At 39.9% G+C, this 13,647-nt stretch overlaps 1 protein-coding gene across 1 annotated transcript in view; it reads right to left on the reverse strand.

Annotated features, from left to right (window-relative positions):
• The window catches only part of LOC124619828 (exosome complex component MTR3-like), a 34,944-nt gene that overhangs the window by 12,642 nt on the left and 8,655 nt on the right, over positions 1-13,647 (reverse strand). Inside the window, exon 3 of the mRNA XM_047146437.1 lies at positions 5,548-5,694. Within this exon, the coding sequence (XP_047002393.1) occupies positions 5,548-5,694 (147 nt within the window). The remainder of the gene's footprint in view (positions 1-5,547; positions 5,695-13,647) is intronic.

The raw sequence follows: 13,647 nt of genomic DNA on the forward strand, positions 1-13,647 counted from the left end.
CCTCTGCATTAACCAGGATGGCAGACAGTTAAAACCCTGGATTTGGGTTGTACTTGCTCCACACAAAGTGACTCCAGCACATACCGAACACAGATCCCAAATGGCCTTGTTGCTCGTGAACAATCGGAGAAAAGGCCTCCCAGATGTGGTCGAGCAACGATATGATATGATAGTGAATTTGGAGCTACGTGGAACTTACATGCCCGACACATCATGAGGAGCTGCTGCCGGGTGGCGAGTGACAGTTCTGCAGCCTCAGCACAGAGACTGGGTGTGGGGCTGGTCCTGTCAGCACCTGTGGCCAGCCTAATCCCCTCAAGGTAGATAGCATCAACAATCTGTGCATCCATCATCTAGCCGTGAATGCACAAAAGCCCTACAAAAATGGAGCGACTTGCCCTGTCTTCTCCCCAACACCTGTGGTTAAGGCAATTTATGACATTCACTGCCGTTGGGTTCTGGCTTTCTGGTCTCTTGGGTGTGGTACCCACAACAGTTTCAAATCAAAAGTGAGGCCCAGAAACCTCACTGAGTCTCTAAAATGTGGAATGGTGTCCCTCATATGCCAGGCAGGTAAATTAAAAATACAACAAAAATGATTAAAATGCACACACACACTTATCTTCACAAAACTGAAAACCTGTCTTTGCAGCTTGCTCCTCCAACATCAACATTGTAATTTGCAACTGATGGGTCCTTGATGCAATTCTGGAGGAGGAACAGAAAATAGCAAAATAGTTCACAAATAAGGAGCACTGTATACGACTCCTTACCACACACATGATACTGTTTATGGCTATGGCAAAGAAGGTAACACTTAAAACACTGGCGGGAAGAACACCATTCTCCTGCTCAAAACAATCCGAGGGCAAGTCACCAACTCAGGACCTAAAAAAGCACTTAGACAGGAGAAACCGTATGAAGATGATGAGGTGGTCACCAAAGTACCATTGATGGACTTTCACGAGAATACTGCATCTCCAAGTAGTGTTGTACATCTTACTGATATCAAAGAATATACCTAGAGAATGATGTTTACGCAGGAAAACCTCCTAGGGACAATGGACTGAAATCTCCAGAATCCACACTGAGAGCAGCTAAAGAGATGCCTGGTCTCTAACAACCAGATGATGATGGTTAACCATACACTCCAGGGTCATTCCTACACAGATCGTTAATGCCAAGCTCTGGTAACTACTGTGATGTATGCAGCCCTTTCCTAGTTTCAGGAGAGATTTCAGAATTGCCTCTCTCCACGAGTTAGGAACTGCCCTGTCTGCCATATCAAATTAAAACATATGAGGAAGATTTCCTTTAATGCTGTTGGCAAATGTCGAAGCATACAGTACTTGATTAGGTCATGGCCTGGTGCAGTATCACGAGTCTCAGACCGCCAATTCCAGCTCCCACATGGAGAAAAGCAGTTGTAAGACTCAGAATTATCGGCTCAAGTCCAATTTGACCCTCTCTGCAGTTGCAAGGTAGTGGCGAAATGCTGGATCCTGGCTGGCATTGGCAGTAGTCGCTGCAAAATGTCTGCTACCATCTGAGCAATGTCTCTGGATGTTGTCTGGAGATACCTCTGTTTCAGTATTGCTGCTATTGGTAAACAACTGTGTTTACTGGAAATCCTCCTGATGGCTTCCCATACTTTTGTAGAAGTGGAATAGTTGATGGAGTCCAAGAACACTTGCCATGACCTCCTCTTGCTCTCATTACTGATGTATCGAACCTCGACTCTTGCAACTCGAAAGGCTGTGAGGTTGTCCTCTGTTGGCTAGTACTTAAACCGCCAAGAGCTACATGCCAGTTTGGGATTGTTGGGTGAAACTCACTTCAAAATGACTTCAGCAGCAAATGTGCATTGACAAATGCACGTACTAGTGATGACACAAGCAATCTCCATTTGCGTAGCAGCATCGGCTTTCTACACTGGCTGTGTAAGAACTGAAGTAAAGGAGGTAGCAAATGTTAGGGGCAGCATGGCTTTATAGGTCTTTTTTGCCGGGTTATATGGGATGCATTTCTTAGTCGTAAGCTCTTGTATCTTTTGTTCTTCAAGATACACGCTGCAGTCCTGACTCCAGGCAGGGTGAGCCCCAGACTAATTCACACACTTCAGAGGAGATGAACAAGTGACTCTTTTGTGGATGCCCTTACCATAAACATTTGCCAGAAGGGATTCCTCCCTTACACTCCAGAGTAGTATGCCCAAAGTGCTGGCATTTGAAACACATAGTGGGTTGGGGACATAAGGGCACATGCTTAGACAAAGGAGATTTCCCTTAACTTGCTCAGGAAGTTTCATGCAAATGGATATCAGGATAAAGGAGTCGGACTCGACAAGATCCTCATCCACCATTTTCGTTATGTCTTGCGTGTCGACTATAACTTCTGAAGCCCACTCACCTTGCAATTCCTCCTTGGGAATGTCAACCAGATTCCTGCAAGTTACAACGCCTTTGCTGTAGCTCAAGGTGTTGTGCAGTTCAGTTTCTATTGCATACCTCCTGAGGCATCTAGCTTTTTGGAGGTTAGCTGCTTGCTGGGAATTTGATGTTTCCACTAACAGTGTTCCCTCTAAACCCTTTTGGATACAGAAGAGCAAAACCTTCTCAAAACTACCCTTTTTTCTTTTCACTCTTTCAAAGGATCAATCTCGGTAACAGCTAGGAGAATTAAAGTCCACCTAGACAGAGTCCTGTATGCCTAGGTAAGGTGTGGTAAGTTCGTACCATCCTCATAACCCAGACCATCAAGCCACAATTGCCGTTCCCTCTGACACTCAATGTTCCACCGCTGCACCACATGGTGGTCACTAAAGCACGTCCAGAGCTTACAGTGACAGGACACGGTGGCACTTACCACACCCCAGGTCTGGAATCCTTGCGTCACCAAGCCGTACGCTGTGGCCGTAAGTTGCCAATCTTTGGTCGACTTTCAAACCTTGTAAATATCTGACTAAACATATGTGCAGTTTTTTTTTCATATTGTAGTTAATTATAGATAGCTGCGATCTGCAACATAGTCTAGGTTACTATTAATGTTCATTGCTAGATCATTCATGGACAATACGAACCGTAAGAGTCCCAACTGGTTCTGTGCCGTCCCCCACCAGAAATCTTTTACCCAGATACAAATTGTGTTTGACACCTCATATGAGGGTATGAGTGAAATGGGCCTTGAAAGTTATGAGTACTGCATCTACCCAATTTGCTCTAACTAGGACTTTCATATGTCATGATGAAAGCATGAGGTGGGTTTTATGCAACTGATGTTTACAGAATGCATTAGGCTTGTCGTGAAGGACCTGATTATGTTGAAGGTCAGATTATATTCTAGGATTCTACAGTAGATGAATATCAATGATATTGGCAGTAGTTTGCGGATCACATCTGCTACCCTTTCTGCACAACCTGTGTTCTCATACAATCACTGGGCACAGTTTAATTGTCCAGGGGATCAATGACATACTATGGTTAAAACAGGGGCTAACTGATTTTGAATCTTGTTTTTCCATGGCTTTAGATGTTTTCTGTTTTTAGCTCTTACTTCCAACACTAGATGTGGAGCTTCCATCTCAAGAAATGAACAACTTGGAAATTTGTGGTAAGGTCTTATGGGACCAAACTACTTAGGTCATTGGTCTGTAAGCCTACACACTACTTAAGCTAACTTAACTAACTTACACTATGGACAACACACACCCCCATGCCCGAGGGAGGACTCGAACCTCTGACAGGGGAAGCCACATGGACCGTGACAAGACGCCTCAGACCGCGCAGCTAGCAACTTGGCAGCCCTTGCATGCAGTGAAACAATGAGACTCCCTGTCAAGCTCCATCACCAGGGTGTGAAAGAAGTTACTCTCACATCCTGTTTCTAAAGTGTTTAGCACAATAGCACAAAAATCCATGTGTCTGCAATCTATTCTGACTCCTTGCATCTCTCAATCTATAACACGTAAGCTGAAATCTAGGCTTATTACTGTACCACAATTAGGAAATTTAAATTCAGATTCCTAAAAGTTGTAGCTGGTGTGGTCCGCAATTATAGCTACCGAGGCAGGTAGTTTATAAATTCTTCAATTTTCAAAAAAATATTTGTTTACCTGCATAATTTATGGCTCACTCAACTACTCTTTCTGAACCACTACACATTATCAGATGAAACAGTATTAACATGTAAAATACTAAAAGCCACAGCAGATTTGACAGCCATCTTATCGGAAAACTTTATCACCACAGAACCTAAGGAAAACTCAAAATCTCAATATCAAAGCATAGTACAGGTACTTTTATCCTACAACTATGGGCCTAATGCTTTTTTACCTTCAATAGGTTTTTGTCCCCCCCAATGAGGGCCATACTGTAACAGTAAAATGGTTCAAATGGCTCTGAGCACTATGGGACTCAAGTGCTGAGGTCATTAGTCCCCTAGAACTTAGAACTAGTTAAACCTAACTAACCTAAGGACATCACAAACATCCATGCCCGAGGCAGGATTCGAACCTGCGACCGTAGCGGTCTTGCGGTTCCAGACTGCAGCGCCTTTAACCGCACGGCCACTTCGGCCGGCTTGTAACAGTAAATTCTGAGCACTACACAGCCATGTTGTAAACTTCTCTGCACCATGAAGTTGATCCCCATAGCCACCTATGGTTCCAGCAAGATGGACCGACAGCCCATATTGCACATGGGATTCCTGAAAGAGTCATTTCTCACTTTTGGGACATCAACCCGGCCTCCTCATTCATGCAACCTGATAGTACATTATTATTTTTTTGTGGGATTATCCTAAACAGAAAGTTTATTAGCAATGTCCAATCATTGTCAACAAGCTGAAAGACTGAATTTGTGAGATTCCAAACATGTTGTGGTGATTTATGTTACCTCTTCCAGAGAGACTACATGAATGTGTTATTCAGCATGGTGGACACTTACCAAATGTTATTTTCAAGAAATAACACCACACACTAATTCTCCATAAAAAAGAGAATTATTTTTATCAAAAAGGAAATATTTACATTTTCAATTGATATGTTGATTTAGTTTCAAAACCATCAGGTGTTTCTGGTGCACCCTATGTAAACACATGTTAGAATGGTGCTACCTAGAATTACCTAGAAAAGAGGCAGATTAAAAGGATGACTAATGAATTTATTCATGATACATGTTTGAGAAAACCCAGAAAATAAACAAGAATTGTTGTTGTTGCGGTCTTCAGTCCTGAGACTGGTTTGATGCAGCTCTCCATGCTACTCTATCCTGTGCAAGCTGCTTCATCTCCCAGTACCTACTGCAGCCTACATCCTTCTGAATCTGCTTAATGTAGTCATCTCTTGGTCTCCCTCTACGATTTATAGAATATAGTATCAAATATATGCACAGATGAGGAAAGATAGGGGGGTGGGGGAGGTGGGAGGGAATGACAATAGGGATATGAAAAAAAAAATCATTATTAACACAAATAGATAGCATCTGCAAATATTCAGAAAGATGACATGAGATCACATGAACATCTTATCTACATCTATAAGTAACATACCAGAGTTGCTGCACACACCAAGTCATACATGGGGACACTCGCATCAGCTAGTGCGAGAGCAGCCGAGTTGATAGCAGCTGCTAGAGCACATCCATCATTTTCAAGCACGAGAACATAGACATCCACTTGGAAATTTGGAAACTCATGCTATGAAAGAAATAAGACACTCATGTTACTTAAATATCAGTAATCAATTTTAATGTCAAACCACATTCAGTTTCTATCTCATCAGATTTAAACTATAAATGTACCACTATTACTGCTGCTGCTGCTGCTACTACTACTACTACTGCAAACCGTGTAAGTACATGGGAACTTGAATGACATAAATTAGAAGTTTCTTATGGCTCCAATTTATCTTCACCGAGTCTTTTTCAAGACTTCAAATGATATCCATGACTTTTTTGTCAAGCCATACAAATACAAGTATTATACTGTTGACAGTTCTTTATCCCTTCACCAACATTTCCAAACAAAAATTTCTTTTCCACTTCTGAAGAAGAAGAAATTACTTCAGCGATAATGTCCTGGAGAGCTGAAGAATTTTGTTTTAGGGGACTTAAGTCTTTTCCCGCGACACTTGTTTCAAAGAAACTGTAAGATTCATAATGTAATCTAGGTCTATCATTTGTTTCTTTTAGAAGCTAATTGGCTGCTATCATATAAATATTGCACTGTAACTTAACACACACAAAGTGGTACAAATTAATGTGGTGGATACATCTAAACTAATGAAAATTGAACAGGTGTAGGAACATAAACTGTAAACACATGATATTTAAAGACATATTGTGTTCTAGTTTCTGCCATCTCTTTGCATCCATACACTGCATACCAGGTAGATCTGTGCGATGATACAAAATTCCATTTCAAACATTATGGAAGACGGTCATCAGAGTGCACTCCACCATAGTCCCTTATCATTTATGAATGCTACAACAACACATGATTTTCCAACGTCAGGTGCTGAAAGTAATACAGTTTGTTCACAAAGAGAAGAATGGGGGCGCTCTAGTTCTGAATCGAGTCCTCTCATGTTCGCATCCAGCTGCTGCTGACCTCAGTGATATAATACAGAACCTTGCATATGAAGCCATTGTTATGTAACTGTTATGATTTGTAGTAAAGTAATACATCTCTCTCTGAGGGACGAAGTAGTTGCTGGCCCATCCTGGGCAACACCAGATACTCCTTCCACTCCTCGGAGAAGAGCAAAGGATAGTACATTAAGGACTAGAGCAAGAAAAATAAATAAGAATTTCACTGAATGTTGCAATCAAGAGAGCAGAAATAAACCATTGCACCTCCTGTCTCTCAGCTGACAAGATGAACAGTGACATACACAGGGGGCAAGCTTCAGATCTGTGAGAAGAATTCACAGATTTTGTAAATAAAATCCTGTGAAGTTATAGGAAACTGGTGGCAAAAAGAGGTAATTTTAAGTTTAAATTTTTCAGTTTGACAGTGAAACTGCCTTCCCCCTCATCTGAGTTACTTTAAAGATGTCATCTTGTTTGTGTGTGTAGAAGAGTTTATTGTCATCAACTAGGTGGCTGAAGTTCCAATAAAAAAGTCAATTTTTTATAAACTCCCATTAAACATTGTGGTAAAGATACTTAGCGGGTACCCCATAGATAGTTGGCTTGGGTCTTGTGACATACTGACTTTCTTGTTGTTGTTGTCTTCAGTCCACAGACTAGTTTGATGCAGCTCTCCATGCTACTCTATCCTGTGCAAGCTTCTTTATCTCTGAGTAACTACTCCAACCTACATCCCTCTGAATCTGCTTACTGTATTCATCTCTGCGTCTCCCTCTATGATTTTTACCCCCACTGCTTCCCTCCAGTGCTAAATTGGTGGTCCCTTGATGTCTCCCTTCTTTCAGTTAGCTTGTGCCACGAATTTCTCTTTCCCCCACTTCTATTCAGTACCTCCTCATTAGTTACGTGATCTACCCATCTAATCTTCAGCACTCTTCTGTAGCACCGAATTTCAAAAGCTACTATTCTCTTTTTGTCTAAACTGTTTATTGTCCATGTTTCACTTCCATACATGGCTACACTCCATACAAATACTTTCAGATGAACTTCTTGTCATTTAAAACTATTCTCAATGTTAACAAATTTCTCTTCTTCAGAAACGCTTTTGTCATTTGGGTCATAATAATAAAAAAGAGAGATACATGAATGGAAAGAGACTTAATTTAAAGTATATTACATTTGCATTATTAGAAATGTTCTGCATGTACGAATTTGGGCTAATCGGACTTCCTCTCTTACATTTCAATTGTAAAGGCAGGCAGCCGACTTCAAGGACACCAGTGCGTGTCAAATAAATGCAGAAAATCCTCTTTACGTGGTTCCACTTCACTTCAATAAAAATACTTAATTCCGATATAAAGTCTTCTCTTATTTCAAAACATATATGATACAAAACACTCATAGTCCATCATACTCCAAGCAGCACATCTTAACAGAACTTCTACATATAAGAGAGTGAGAAACAAAATCATGTACAAAGAAAACTGAATGATGACCCTTTTTTTTTTATTTCCCGCAGCTTACTGTGCATTCATAATTAATGTCTTTCTATGCTGACGCTTATGGTCGATCGCTGTTTCATTTTTTGTTTTTGTTTTTCATAAATTTTGACTTCACCATATTGGGGGGGGGGGGGGGGGTTCACCATGTACCTACACACATTGCCAGTCTACATTTTACATCCTCCCTAATTCAACCATTGTCAGTTACTTTGTTTCCTAAACAGCAAAACTCATTTACTACTTTACGTGTCTCATTTATTTATTTATTTATTTATTTATTGTTCCGTGGGACCACATTTAGGAGAAGTCTCCATGGTCATGGAACGAGTCAATACATGAAATTATAACACGATTGTAGAAACAGATAAAATGAAACAAGTCGTTAGTTTAAATAAAGAAAATCAAGAATGTAACACTGGAATTTTCTTAATTTTTTATCTCTTCCAGGAGCTCCTCGACAGAATAGAAGGAGTGAGCCATGAGGAAACTCTTCAGTTTAGACTTAAAAGTGTTTGGGCTACTGCTAAGATTTTTGAGTTCTTGTGGTAGCTTATTGAAAATGGATGCAGCAGAATACTGCACTCCTTTCTGCACAAGAGTCAAGGAAGTGCATTCCACATGCAGATTTGATTTCTGCCTAGTATTAACTGAGTGAAAGCTGCTAACTCTTGGGAATAAGCTAATATTGCTAACAACAAACGACATTAAAGAAAATACATACTGTGAGGGCAATGTCAAAATTCCCAGACTATTGAATAGGGGTCGACAAGAGGTTTTCGAACTTACACCATACATAGCTCGAACAGCCCGTTTTTGAGCCAAAAATACCCTTTTTGAATCAGAAGAATTACCCCAAAAAATAATACCATATGACATAAGCGTATGAAAATATGCGAAGTATACTACTTTTCGTGTTGAAATGTCACTTATTTCAGATACTGTTCTAATGGTAAATAAAGCGGCATTTAGTTTCTGAACAAGATCCTGAACATGGGCTTTCCACAACAGCTTACTATCTATCCGTACGCCTAGGAACTTGAACTGTTCCGTCTCGCTTATAACATGCCCATTCTGTCTGATTAAAATGTCAGTTCTTGTTGAATTGTGGGTTAGAAACTGTAAAAACTGAGTCTTACTGTGATTTAGCATCAAATTATTTTCCACAAGCCACGAACTTACTTCATGAACTACATTATTTGATAATGTTTCAATATTACACACAAGATCCTTCACTACCAAGGTGGTGTCATCAGCAAACAGAAATATTTTTGAATCACCTGTAATACTAGAAGGCATATCATTTACATAAATAAGGAACAGCAGTGGCCCCAGCACCGACCCTTGGGGAACGCCCCATTTAACAGTGCCCCATTGGGACTGAACATCATTACCACTCTCAATATTGCGGAGGATTACCTTCTGCTTTCTGTTCTTAAAGTAGGAGGCGAACCAATTGTAAGCTACTCCCCTTACTCCATAATGTTCCAACTTCTGCAGTAATATTTTGTGGTCAACACAGTCAAAAGCCTTCGTTAAATCAAAGAAAACACCTAACGTTCTCAACCTTTTATTTAATCCGTCCAAAACCTCACAGAGAAAAGAGAATATAGCATTTTCAGTTGTTAAGCCATTTCTAAAACCAAACTGTACATTTGACAGCAAATTATGTGAATTTAAATGCTGCAGTAACCTTGTATATACAAGCCTCTCGATAACTTTAGCAAACACCGATGGCATAGAAATAGGTCTATAATTGTCAACATTATCCCTGTCTCCCTTTTTATAAAGTGGCTTCACTACCGAGTACTTTAATCGGTCAGGAAACCGACCACTGCTAAAGGAAAAGTTACAGATATGGCTAAGTACTGAGCTAATATACGTGGAACAATACTTCAGTATTCTGCTAGATACCCCGTCATATCCATGAGAGTTCTTGGTCTTTAGTGATTTAATTATTAACTCAATCTCCCTCTTGTCAGTATCATGGAGGAGCATTTCAGGTAACAGTCTCGGAACACTTTTTTCTAAGAGCGCTATATGATTCCCTGTTGGGACTAGGTTTCTATTTAGTTCACCTGCTATATTCAGAAAGTGATTATTAAGTACTGTACATATATGCGACTTATCAGCAACACGGACATCCCCACTACGCACTGATTCTATATCCTCGACCTGTCTCTGCAGACCAGCCACTTCCTTTACGACTGACCATATGGTTTTAATTTTATCCTGAGACTTACCTATTCTATCTGCATACCACATACTTTTTGCCTTCCTAATAACTTTTTTAAGCACCTTACAATACTGTTTGTAATGGGCTGCTGCATTTAGATTTTGACTGTTTCTAACGTTTTGATATAATTGCCACTTTGTTCTACAAGATATTCTTATCCCTTTAGTCAGCCACCCAGGCTGCCTGTTTGTGCTAGTACCCTGTTTTAAACGTTCTAACGGAAAGCAACTTTCAAAGAGCACGAGAAAAGTCTTGAGGAAAGCATTATATTTATCGTCTACTGTATCAGCACTATAAACATCTTGCCAATCTTGTTCCTTGATAAGGTTTACAAAAGTCTGTACAGCAACTGGATCAGCTTTCCTAAAAAGTTGGTAACTATATTTAACATGTGTTGAAGCACAAAAATCTTTTAGACTTAAAATTTGTGCATCATGATCTGAAAGGCCATTCACTTTTTTGCTAACAGAATGCCCTTCTAATAATGACGAATGAACAAAAATATTGTCTATGGTTGTTCTACTGTTCCCTTGCACTCTCGTTGGAAAGAATACGGTTTGCATAAGATTATATGAATTAAGGAGGTCTACCAGCATCCTTTTCCTTGCACAATCACTTATACAATTAATATTGAAGTCACCACATATAACTAACTTTTTGTATTTCCTATAAAGTGAACCAAGAACCTCCTCTAGCTTTAGCAAAAATGTTGTGAAATCGGAGTCTGGGGATCTATAAATAACAACAGTAAGAAGTTTAGCTCCACTAAATTTAACCACACCTGCACAACATTCAAACACCTTTTCAGTGCAGTACTTTGAAACATCAATTGACTCAAATGGGATACCGTTTTTCACATACATGGCTACTCCCCCACACCGCAAAGAGCTCCTAGAAAAGCTGCCAGCCAACCTGTATCCTGGTAAAGGAAGCCTCTGAATTATCTCCTTATTTAAGAAGTGTTCAGATATACCAATAATTTCAGAGTCAACATCTATAAGCAGTTCACTAACTTTATCTCGAATACCTTGTATATTTTGATGAAATATACTAATTCCCTCATTAATCGGATACCCAAGCTTTGTAGAAAGTGGTTTCTTTGTTAGAGAGACTTCCCTTAAGCAGGAATACCTATCAGCTGACTTCAATCTAAAAAAGGTACAGCTCTAACACCCACAACTACCGGAATTTTCCCATGAGTGATCCAACCACCCCCACCTATGCTGTCACCTATAAGTTTTGCCAACCTCCCCTTCCCATACCTGTTGAGGTGCAGGCCATGTCTAGTGAAACCCGTCCTGCTGATAGACTCCACCGACACCACTGAAATGTCCTAATCTCATTCCCTCGGCATCACCTGATTTATTCCAACTACATTCTATTACCCTTATTCATCTTATATCCTCCTTTCAAACCACTGTCCATTCCATTCAACTGTCCTACCAAGTCCTTTGCTGTCTCTGGCAGAATTACAATGTCATCGACAAATCTCAAAATTTTTATTTCTTCTCCCTGACCTTTAATTTCTACTCCAAATTTTTCTTTCATTTCCTTTGCTGCTTGCTCAATGCACAGACTGAATAACGTCGGAGATAAGCTACAACCCTGTCTCACTCCCTTCTTAACCATTGCTTCCCTTTCATGCACCTCGACTCTTATAACTGCCATCTGGTTTCTGTACAAATTGTAAAGTCTTTCACTCCTTTTTTTTTTAATTTTTTTTTTTTTACCTCTTTGAGAGAATTCCAGTCAATACTGCCAAAAGCTTCCTTTAAGTCTACAAATGCTATAAATGTAGGTTTGTCTTTCCTTAATCTATCTTCTATGAGAAGTTGTAGGGTCAGAATTGCCTTGTGTGCTCCTACATTTCTCCGGAATCCTAACTAATCTTCCCCCAGATTAGCTTCTACCACTTTTTCCAATCATCTGTAAAGGATTCCTGTTAGTATTTTGCAGCACTGACTTTTCTTATATCATCATTATTTTTATTCAATTAATTGTAGCTGCACAGTGTAATACCTAGACAAGTGGTTTCAACAAGTTGATACTCCCCTTGGGGGATTCACTTTGTTACTTGTAACAACATGTTCTGCACACAATACAGACCTACTTTCTAACATTTATTTTCTCTTTCACTTGGGCCAAGATGTACTGGGAAAATCCAGTTGCATAATTCTGAGAGGTGTCTGGAAGCAGCCAATCTAAAACTTCTACCTGATGCAGAAGACCGCTCCCAGTCTGTGGAAACCTCGACCAATACTCAAAGAAAATATAGGTTGGACTTGGAGTATTAAATCTCAGCAGAATATTTTGTTGTCCATGGCATTCAAATATAAAAAATGCAGAATAAGAGGTCTCCACTGCTAAAGTGTGGAAGCATTATTAATTGGTAGTCTGATTTCATTGAAGAAATAAAATATCATAGGGTAGCAGTGACTGAAATATTCCACGTGGATGAAACTTTGACAGATGGTAATATGACGGCACGTAAATGTTGGCAGAAGGATGATGTCAGCATTAAGGGGTGGTAAAATACTTATTACTGGAAGTGTTGGATCGAGGAAGGGGTTCATCAATGAGGTCAAACTAAAATTCTAGGCTAAATCCACAACTAAATTCTGGAAACTTTTAAAGGCGGTTTCCAAATATATTTCTCCCAAATCTTCCTCCAAAGACAGCTATTGTGACGGACAATGCTCCTACCAAAATGGAAGATAAAAGTGGCCAAAACACCAACATGGAATGATACCAAAAGTGAAGTTAATGAAATGGCTGCAAAAGAGGAGTGTTGCCTGCAATGTCAGCATGAGGAAGCAGGCTCTGTTTGCTTTAATTCAAAAACATAGGCTTGCTAAAAAAACATACATGATTGATGAAATGGCAAATGAGAAAGCCCACATGCTTGTCTGCCTGTCACCCTATAATTGTGATTTGAGTGTTTGGAACAGCCATAGGCAAAAGTAAAAGATTCTTTAGGAAGCGCAACATTTCAGTGGACATGTCAAAAGATAATCTGTTTAAGATTGCGAATGAATTCCTTCTGTCAGTAACTGCTGATGACTGGGAAGGGTACTGCAGGAAGTTCCAACAACTGGAAGAAGATTACTGGAAGTTTCAGGTGTTGTCAAACTTTCAGCAGACAATATTATTTGCTACTCACCATATAGCGGATATGTTGAGTGTGAAAATCTTTCCGTTGTGCCTATCTGCGACTCAACATCTCCGCTATATGGTGAGTAGCAACTTTCCTTCTCAATATTGTTACATTCCATCCTGGATTTTCCATTGCTTGATTTCAGCAGACAAGAATGACATTTTCAATCTG

Source organism: Schistocerca americana, chromosome 6, assembly GCF_021461395.2.
Source record: "Schistocerca americana isolate TAMUIC-IGC-003095 chromosome 6, iqSchAmer2.1, whole genome shotgun sequence".
NCBI lineage: Eukaryota > Metazoa > Arthropoda > Insecta > Orthoptera > Acrididae > Schistocerca > Schistocerca americana.